General features: G+C 38.4%; 2 protein-coding genes across 2 annotated transcripts in view; one reads left to right on the forward strand and one right to left on the reverse strand.

Annotated features, from left to right (window-relative positions):
• Window positions 1-198: 198 nt before the first annotated feature.
• On the reverse strand, window positions 199-3,703 carry emc3 (ER membrane protein complex subunit 3). The gene is made up of 9 exons (XM_059330023.1): window positions 3,489-3,703; window positions 2,914-3,085; window positions 2,761-2,818; window positions 2,559-2,652; window positions 2,174-2,278; window positions 1,963-2,044; window positions 1,768-1,847; window positions 1,062-1,144; window positions 199-975 (listed from the first exon to the last, which is right to left on the reverse strand). Exons 2-9 carry the CDS (start codon window positions 3,066-3,068, stop codon window positions 847-849), a joined length of 786 nt encoding a protein of 261 aa, XP_059186006.1. The 5' UTR covers window positions 3,069-3,085; window positions 3,489-3,703; the 3' UTR covers window positions 199-846.
• A 2,217-nt stretch (window positions 3,704-5,920) lies between these two features.
• Window positions 5,921-10,481, forward strand: part of LOC131968945 (RNA-binding protein 5-like) — an 11,246-nt gene continuing 6,685 nt past the window's right edge. The window contains exons 1-11 of the mRNA XM_059330022.1: window positions 5,921-6,236; window positions 6,721-6,774; window positions 6,855-7,017; window positions 7,114-7,257; window positions 7,664-7,733; window positions 8,106-8,179; window positions 8,963-9,046; window positions 9,878-9,938; window positions 10,036-10,104; window positions 10,192-10,352; window positions 10,445-10,481. The exon at window positions 10,445-10,481 is cut by the window's right edge and continues 61 nt beyond it. Of these exons, the coding sequence (XP_059186005.1) occupies window positions 6,758-6,774; window positions 6,855-7,017; window positions 7,114-7,257; window positions 7,664-7,733; window positions 8,106-8,179; window positions 8,963-9,046; window positions 9,878-9,938; window positions 10,036-10,104; window positions 10,192-10,352; window positions 10,445-10,481 (880 nt within the window). The 5' untranslated portion in view covers window positions 5,921-6,236; window positions 6,721-6,757. The remainder of the gene's footprint in view (window positions 6,237-6,720; window positions 6,775-6,854; window positions 7,018-7,113; window positions 7,258-7,663; window positions 7,734-8,105; window positions 8,180-8,962; window positions 9,047-9,877; window positions 9,939-10,035; window positions 10,105-10,191; window positions 10,353-10,444) is intronic.

The raw sequence follows: 10,481 nt of genomic DNA on the forward strand, positions 1-10,481 counted from the left end.
GTGCACTGCAGAGCTCAGCACTGACGTTACATACATTTGCAGATTGTTAGGCTGGAGGATGTCTGAAATATTAGTCAAATTTCTAGTTTGCACGTCAATTGTGTTCCTAAATGTGTTGGGTGCATTACAAAAAAAGAAACCCAGGTATTTTGTCAAAACAGGCTTTATGCTGTACAAAACACAGAGGAGTTACATTACAAAATAAACTGTCTACATACTTCAAAAACACAATATTTCAATCACACAAACATTCTTTGCCAAGAGCTTCTGGGTCCAATTCCACCTCAGGCAGCTGACACAAAACAGCTGATCTATCTATGCCCTAACAAAGGAGTCATTAAAGATTGTTAAAGTATAATTAAATAAACATCATTCAGACCTGTAAAATGGTATATTGTTTTTAACATGATACATGAGAATTGAGACAGCTAGTCTAGCTGTGAATGACATAAGAAAAAATAAGCACTAGGTAGTTCACATTCTATTACCTAATGGTATGATGGCATATAGTTGCAAGCTAATAATAATGCATTCCATAAGCAAAAAGCCACTTAATTTCTCCCAAACATCTCCTCATCTCAAAAGGTGAAATAACAAAGACAGGATTTTTAATATGCATGAGACAGCAGCAGAACCAGTGTATTTTAATGCATTTCAGATATTCTATGGACAGGAATGCAAAGGTACTGTAATAATACATGTGAAAAGACGAGGACCAGAAATAAGTGAATGTAAACTTTGCATAACATGAAGGGATTTGTCCCATCTCTGTGGCTTTAACCAAAAACAAATCCCTGAAATGATCAAAATTCAAATTGAAGGCTCCAAGCAGAAGTGACCAGGCCATCAGAAGATACCACTTGGCAGCTCCTTGCTAAACATGCCATCAAAGTCCAGCTCTCTGCTCATCAGATCCTCCTCTACACTCTCAAGGGCCCACTGATGGTCAGTTAGTTCCAGGGCCTCCCACTCAGCCTGAAATCAAGGAGAAGAATCATATGAACAACCAAGCAAAATCCAACCACAATAATTAATAATTATGCTGAAACTACAGTGTGTACCTTGAAAGCTTTATTTGTATCTGCAGGCATGGCCATGGCGGCACCACTCATTTGCTCCTGCATGATCCTCGACTGATCTGCACCTGTGGGGATTGCAATGCACAGCCAAAACAGTCATCATCTGGAAATGAATATAATTATCTGAATGCAAGGCTTTCAGCGTAGATAGGCAATACAGAATTCAACAAAGTCCTCACTAATAAGGCTGTAGCTAAAAATTAAATAACTCACAGATTGTGTGATTGAAAGTTAATTATTGTTTTATATGTTCATATTCCTGCAAATACATGCAGTATGACAGGGTTGCTATTACTGTTGAACCCACTGAGAATCAGCATGGTAGTAGAATATAATTATATTATTTTCAAGTTCTAATTACTAAGGGTGTAACAATACATAGATGTATATATCAATTTATCAATGCAATAATCAACTATCCAATATTATTAACACATATCATCATATCATACATATAATCTTGAAGATGAAATTCCCATTTATAAATTATTATTTTGTTTCATTTAAATGTTAAAAAAAGCCAGCAATCAAATTATCAAATCATATTTTAGTTGCTTATTTGCAATTTATCATATTGTTGTCCAAAGGATCAAATATAATATTGTATTGTGATGAAGCTTTACACCCCTAGTTACACAATGGGATGCAACAAAAAAAATGAAATTATCTTTAAATAAACTAAAATTACCATTATCTTGGCCTAGAATTAAGGAGTACATGCTTCGTAGTCCAAACACATTCAGGAAATACCATGACGCTGAGCTCACCCTAGATGTGCACACAGAAACACAGAAGGTCAAATACTATCACACAGTAGCATTTTGAGATTAATACACAACAACTAATACAGTTCATCTCTACAGGTCATGTTTTATTAATTTACCAGGAGGCATCCAGTGAGAGCAGCTCTATTCCTTGCTGTAGCATGGGCTTGAAGCGCAGAGTGAGAGGGAAGGGAACCTTAGCTGTGTGAAGAAGAGTACAGAAAGAACTTGATGTAGGACTTCCAAATAAACAATATCTTATCTGAAGGGGGTTGCATGCGACATTCTGCACCACAAGCTGTAAGATTTGTCAAGGAGTGACATTATTACTTGTTACAAATCCCGAAAAGGTCCAGTTGATCCAACCTCCAATGAGGATCATGGGAAGCACGTTGGTGACATTTCCTTTCATCATGTCTGTCAGCATACTGGGATCTGTGAAAAGATACAGTGTGCAACAAAGTGCGCTCAATGAGAGTCTTGCTGAGGACTGTTTTTTAACATAGATAACTGTGCACTGACTTTGCTGAAATATAAAATGCAAATGTGTATTTTTTCGTAAATACAGATGTAAAAAAAGCACAAAACACCCAAAAGTTTTAATTTTATTATTATCATTATTTTCACACAGGCTTCTTTATCAATGGAAACTGTGGATTATAACACTTATGATTAATGTAATTTTGTCCTATATTGTTAAATACAAAATGATTACCTGTCATTGGAGAGGGTGGAACAACCTTTCTTTTGGTCTTCTTGAAAAAGCCATCTTCTTGATTATTGAAGTAGAACTTCCTCATCAAAAAAGACTAAAACGAAGGGAGATTTTAAGTAACACTGTCCAACAGACTGCAGTTGTGACAATTAAACGGCAATAATTTATACATGTTTTTGAGATGGATGATACAATTACTTACTTGTTTGGGAATGTATTTTCCATTTTCTCTGAGGATTCTGCTCCGAATAAGAACCTGGCTGGATTTGGAGATGGGACAACATACATTCACATACATTTGTGTGTGTTTTTGAATAATTTAGTATGAGCTACCTCACAGTTGAAGATTACGTACCTGTCAGAAACCTGTTCTAATGTCAACTTCTTGTCACTTTGAAGAAGAATAGATACATAATGCCGAATCACACCGACAAGAAAGGTGATGAAGACGATGGGTAACACCACCCAAAGCCGGATATTGGAGTCCAGCAGTAGCTCCGGTTCAGCCATACAGCCTGGTAGCTTATCTGGAGAATTACAGACACAGCAGGGCGAGCGTAATATAAATACTTTGGGTATATAGAAGGCAAGATCACACTTCTCAAATAATGAGGTAACATTCTAACTAATATGAGGCATTTTAGTGTGATAGTTTGCTTAATTAGTAATCAGATATATCAATGTCAAGCTACGTCCGAGCCTCGAAACCACAGAGCTGTCAGCCCATTTAGCAATCTGTAGCTAGCCAGCGTCATTAGGATAATATTAATTGAAGAGTATTAAGCTAACGAGCTAGCGTTAAACAACTACATTTTAGCTCCAATCCACGAAGTAGAAACAGTCTGTTCTTTCATACAACAGCACAAATAGTGTATGGTAAGACTTCCACTGCTGACGCTAGTGTTTGGCTAATGCTAGCCAGCTGGCTACCTCCTTCCTGATGCCCGGGTCACCGTTGGTTGGAGCAGCCGAGACCTGTTAGCGCAGCGGCGACCACTTGCAGTGTTTTTCCCCCGAGGTGCGAGAGACGCAAAGCATACGCTATGTGAGGTAGTTCAGTAAATTAAAGAATATTTATTATTTCGCATCCAGTGCCGCGGTCATCGCGCTGGGGTGTTGACTCCAGGGATGAGAGCAGATTTCTGCTTCTGCAGCTGCTCCGCATCTCGCTGGGACTGCAGCGCCACCCCGCGGTGATGGAGGGAGGCGTCTGCTCAGGCCAGCCAGTGTCCTCTGCCAGTGGTGTCACATGTGATTGTGTCCCATCCTGGTCCCATCCATGGCAAAGCACCAGTGCTTTTTTGTACTACAACACCAAAGTATTTGGATTGTCATCAATGTGGTGGCTTCAGCCATTTTTCTGCACTGGAATTCTATTCCACTCCTTAATACATACTCTTCTTTAGACACTTTATTTTTATTGTATTTTTATATTTTATTGCTTGAAGTATGCCTAGGTTGTTCTTTTTATTTAATTGTGCTGTTATTGTCTCTGTGTGTAATGCTGCTGCTACGCTGTAATTTCCCAGCTTGGGATAAATAAAGTATATCTATCTATCTATCTATCTATCTATCCTCTACGCTGTGGTCTGCTGAAGAAGGGGCAGTACGGACAGGGACAGAAAGACACAAAAAAAACTGATCAGGAGAGCGAGCTCTGTCCTGGAATGTCCCCTGGACTCCATAGAGGAAGTGGGTGAGAAGAGGATATTAGTGAAGCTGACATCCATCATGGACAACACCTTTCAGCCCCTACATGACACTGTGGGGTCCCTGAGTAGCTCCTTCAGCAGTTACACCCACGGTGTAAAAGGAGAGTTCCCACAGGTCTTTTTTCCCTGCTGCTGTCAAACTCTACAACACCTGCACCACCTGATCATGTTGTGGTTTCTGTTCAGATCACCACCACACCTGTGTTAACACATATCATAGCACTACTCCCCATAGTTTTTATATAATCTTGATCTGTATTCATATTTTTCATTTTTCATTCAAACTATTTTGATCCGTTTGATCTGTAGTGGGATCAACGCAGTATAATCTAATCTAATCTAATACTCCTTAATACATACTCCTTCTTTAGACACTTTATTTTTTTATTGTATTTTATATTTTATTGCTTGATGTATGCCTAGGTTGTTATTTTTATTTAAATTGTGTTGTTATTGTCTCTGTGTGTAATGCTGCTGCTACACTGTAATTTCCCATCTTGGGATAAATAAAGTATATCTATCTATCTATCTATCTATCTATCTATCTATCTATCTATCTAGCAGAGGTAGAATTAGCACACATGGTTTAAGAACCATATATATACTCTTATCCTAAGTTAAATATTACATTATAGTTTATTTGTTGAGTATATTTTATCTTAATCTGTAAATTAATGTATTCATGTAAAATAGAATGCAGTAAAAAGTACAATATAGCCCTCTGAATAGTCGTGGAGTAGGATAATAAAGTAGAAGAAAAAGGAAATACTCAAGCAATGTACAAGTACCTGAAAAATGCTACTGTAAGTCCTTACAGTAAGTGTACTTCCTTACTTACACATCAAATATTAGGTGACATGTTGTAGGTTACACCTAGGCAACTAAAAGCATTTAAATCAGTTTTTTAGTTGCTCATAATTTTGAAATACAGTAAAAGTCTAACAATTTAATTTGAAGTCAAACAGCATTGCATTTTGTGTAGAATTAAATCCATGTTTATAAGCTTACAAAAGCCTACACTTTAAAATGATATCTATTATCATTTAGATAATGTTAAAATAATCGCCTAAGTCATTTTTTGTCAAAATTGTTTTTTTGCCTAAATCATCTCCTCATGACGCCAGCCAAATTGCTTACATCCTCAGTTGATCAGATCATGTGATTTTACCCCTTTAAGATAATGGCCTATGTCAAGTGTGTGACTTAAGCAGATTTATTATGCCTAAGTCAAAATAAAATGTGACTTAGGATGGCAATATTTTGAACATGCCTTTGTGACTTAAGCAAGATACGGTAACACTTTATTTTGAAGGTGTCTGCATAAGAGTGACATGAGCATGTCATAAACATGACATGGGATGTGTCATGAACATTAATGAACATTGACACTTTGAAGTAACATTAATGCTCATGATACTTGTCAAGTCATGTTTCTGACAGGCTTGTGTGACTCTTATGTAGACACCTTCAAAATAGAGTGTTACCATATCAAAACAATTGCCGAAGTCATTTATTTGTCTTAAGTTACATAATTTACACACAGTGTTATTACTATGCCAATAGCCATCATTTGTTACATCATTTTTGAGTGAAATGATCAATAAATGTCATATGTTACACTTTTGGTGAAGTTTTTTGTGTTTCCTGAAAAACTTGAAAAAATGAGTTAGGCGATTATTTTAACAGGGTGACGATATAATCGCACAATTGTATGTTCAGTTTTGGTAATACAGTCATTTCACCGAGACAGACAAAACCTTATACAGAACATTATTATTCGCTCCTCTAGTCACTGTGTCGTACATAAACAGACTGTGGGTGGCGCTAATGCGCTCAGGAATCGGTTTGCTGTCAGTCGTAAAACAGAAGAAGACTGTTCTGCTGACCGGAAGACCTGGAAAAAATGTTCTAAAAACCCTCTTTTATCTGCCGACTATTAAATGCAGCAGTCTGCGTGATTAAAACGGTATGTACCACGAAGGAACCTGAGTTTGTTTTTGCAGTTTCGGCTAATATAAGCTTAGTTGAGCTAGCTAACACGTCAGTTGCACATATGCTAGCTAAACTGGCCTGCTTGCTACCGTATTCTTCTTATTTCAGGAGGTCGTATCTGGAAAACAATTTGCAGTCAGATCTAATCGTTAAACGATCATTAGACCAGTTATGTTGTAGCTAAAACTGACCGATATCTTGGACACTGACATTTTCTGTTAGACGTTTACCTTCGTATCCCTGGCGTGTCTTCATCTGTGACCTCAGTCTTTCACATATCAACTGAATGTGATTTTAATATAGACGTTTAAGCTTTTCTTAAAAATATAACAAAGTATTCCTGACAAATCTGCATTTTAGCATCAGGTCCAATCTTAAGGAATCCAGTTATCTGTTAATCGCACTGAGAGTTTTTTCTGACTGATTACTGATTGTTGTTTTTATTTTATTTTCTACAGATTTCCTTGACCAACCTTGTCTCCTCTACAATAAACCATGGGAGCCGATAAAAGGTAAATTCATCATAATCTGTTATGAGAATGGCACATATTCATTGTATTTCATTGACACTCATGTTTTTTTTACTTTACAGGCTTAGTCGGGGTGAACGTAGTGGAAGATATGGTTCAGATGGGAGGAGAGAAGATCCAGAATGGCATGACAGACGGAGCAGAGACATGGAGAGGGATTATGATCGACGATGGGGCGATGATAGACACCGAGATCGATTTGATGAGCGTAGAGATAGTCCAGAGGTGAGTGAATAGGAATACATTTATGAGCTCATGTCACTTTAAGAATTGTAACAGCAAAACATAATTATAACTGCATTACATTTTGGTTTGCTGCAGAGGTGCCGAAAACGACGTAATAGTGACAGATCCGATGATGAATATGACTGGGATTATCCAGACCAGGACTACAAAATGGAGCAGGAGGAAGAGAGCAAGACAATTATGCTGAGGGGTCTCTCTCTTCATGTTACAGAGGATGATGTAAGCTATCAAGTCTCATTGAATCTCACATATGTTTTTTAAGAATAAGTCCACACAGAGCACAGAACTTTACTGACTAGATTTAAAAAAAAGTTGAGCTGGCATGACAATTTGTCTGACATCGAGCAGCAGATTGTGGGAGGTTTTGGCCACATTTGGTCTGGAACCACAAGTTCCAATTGTTTGTTTATGCTCTTTGTATAACTGGGGAAGTTGAATTTGTTAGAGGAGTGCAACTGAAGTCAGCTGCTTTTTTCTGACACGACTAAGAGGCAGCTGACTATTTCTAAAAATGCAGAATGGCATAAAGTTTGATAATAGTGTTATCTGTGTGTTATTACATCTGACTGTGAAATGACTGGTAATTGTATTTAGATTAATTTCATCCTCTCCGTCAATTGCTCAGATCCGCTCAGCTCTTGAGCAGCTGCAGGGGCCCCAGCCTGTGGACATCCGCTTGATGAAGAAAAGGACAGGTGAGTTTTGAGCGTCTCACAATTACTTCTACACTCTGTCTTTAACCGTTACCGCTTTTGCCTGTCGCAATCCCTGAAAAAAAGCCTCATGTTACATCTGTCAGAGGATCCTTTGTGTCACGTAGATTGTCTGGTTTTGATGATATCGCCAGGTAAGGAGGTAACTGTACGTACTATTCCTCTACCATTTTTTGTACAGGCATAACATGTTATGGTAAACAAAATCAACCTCTGTCCCCTTGATCTTGTAAGCACCCTTCCCGCCTCCGTTTTGATTTGAACTGGACTGTACAAGCCCATTGTGAGTTTGAATGTTGCACCAAAGCATTCTAACTAACACGCCTCCCGTCTATATTTGAATGCTGTCTCTAGGTATAAGCCGAGGTTTCGCCTTCGTGGAGTTTTATCACTTGCAAGATTCTACCCGATGGATGGAGACCAATCAGGTTGCCTCAACAATCACCAAGTTTAGAATTGTTCTTGGAGATCAGAGCCCCAATTAAACGATACACGACTGACTGACTGATCTTTGAGAGTTGTTCATATTTGTAATATACAGAGCTAAAACTGTATTTAGTTGCAGGACTTTATCATAACTTGGTCACACAAAATTGTGATACCAGAATAAAAAATATTTGATATCACACACTTGGCAGATTAATTGAGTACACAGCAGCGTACACAGAGTTTTTCAGTCCCTCAAATGCTTAGTTTACTGAATGTTGTGAATGCATTATGGAATTCAAAGGTTTTTGCAAATGCACTGAAGTCTTTCCCCTTCCCTGTTACATATATTAAAAAGAGATGCTGTGCAGAAAATATTTAGGATCTTAAGCTAAAGAAGCCCTTTGCCTCTCTTTATGAAAGGAGTATACTTCCTGTTCACAGAGTGGCCCAAGTAGTGTTGTTCAGTCCCCACTATCCAGCACATTCTGCTCCAGCTCAGTCACTTGGATATTTTCTCAACTCCATTTAAAATCCGAAGACTGGAGTGAAACATGGACGAGCTGGCAGCACTCCGATCCCAAACACTTAGAACTCATTCCCTTGTACACAGAGCTGCAGCTTTCTCTCTGAACTTCACTCTCTACCTCTGTTCCCCTTTACGTTTCTCTGAGACACTCTACCTAAGCAGCTAAGAGTGTAAGCCCAGCCACTCTTTCCCGTTCCAGCTGCTCTCACTCTTCTCTTTGCAATTTGAACTAACTTGTTGGTTTTTGGCTTCACAGAACAAGTTGACGATCCAGGGGAAAAGCATTGCGGTGCACTACAGCAACAGAAGGCAGAAGTTTGAAAACTGGCTTTGCAATGCAGTAAGTGTAATTTAATTAGTGTATTTCATTGAAATTGGAAGGATTTAAGAGAATACGTAATATTTGGCATAGATTTGACATCCTATCCGTCCCCCCACGACTCTGACTGGAACACCTTAATTTTACAGTATCCCAACAGTAAAAGTACACACCGAAAGCAAAAACTGACAAAAAGGGTGGGGGTGACATGTCTAGGTGATGATAAGAAGTTGAATTTGATGTGTCAGTAGAGGAGTGAGCTTGTTCATGGGAGATGACAGCGTTATGTTTCTTATCTTCAAGAAACTTTCATTCTTGTGAGCTTTAGACAGCTCTGCACACTCTGAGATCCTTCACACTCAAAAATTTGCTTGATCTTTCCCCTTGGTTTTGAATGTGGAGATCAGCTCATCAATAATGTTCCTGGTGGGCTTTTTTCGCAGGGTGGACACACACAGACTAATGGAAATAGTCATTTTTGGTACAAGTACAGAGTATAAGCACTTTGGAATTCTTGCAAGTTCTCTCAGTCAAAACAATGGAAGCAAAGAAGGGATGTGTGTAAGGGGTAGATAAAAAGAATAAGAAACACAATATCTGGGTCTGTCTTTGTACTGGTTTTGAAATCATTGCATTCTGTTTTATATACAACATCCCAACATTTTAGAATCACGGTTGTACAGCAAGTTTGAGCTTTAATGGGTTTCACTTGCATTGCACATGGACATACTAGTATGCATGTTGCATGCTAATATGTCCATAAGTTATTACAAAGTCCATGTGTGTTTTGGGTACTACACTGTGATCCGAAAAAAAAAAAAGACTACAACATTGTGTTTGGTTTTATCACAGTGTGGTTTGTACAATTTCCGGAAGAGGCTGAAGTGTTTTAGATGTGGAGCAGCCAAAGTTGGTGAGTTGTTGCCTCAACAAGCAAAATGTATAATTTTTGTGTCCTGCACAACTATTGTAACCTTGGTGTTACTCTACTTTGTCATTGCTGAGTACAGATGGGGAGTCACCAGGCCTCAGTGGTTTAAATGCTGAGACTCAACAGCCGGGAGATTATAATGGAGACAGTGAGTGTGTTTTAACTCCATATTAAAATGGTATGTTCCCTGTAAACATATTCTACATTTATTCACAAAAGCTTTTTTTGTTTACAGCGATAATTTTGAGAAATATCGCCCCTCTTTCTACCGTTGATGGGATTTTGAACATATTGGCCCCCTATGCCAACCTGTCAGCGGGCAACATCCGCCTCATTAAAGACAAGCAAACAGGACAGAATAGAGGATTTGCATTTGTTCAGCTCTCATCTCCTCTGGTATATTATTTCTGTAATCAGTCTGTCATCATAATATACAGTAAGTCCGTATGTTTCTTCTCGGGGTGAAAACAATCTTGAATCTTCTCTAGGAGGCTTCTCAGCTGCTCACCATTCTCCAGAGCCTTC

Source organism: Centropristis striata, chromosome 3 (genome assembly GCF_030273125.1).
Source record: "Centropristis striata isolate RG_2023a ecotype Rhode Island chromosome 3, C.striata_1.0, whole genome shotgun sequence".
Classification (NCBI taxonomy): Eukaryota; Metazoa; Chordata; class Actinopteri; order Perciformes; family Serranidae; genus Centropristis; species Centropristis striata.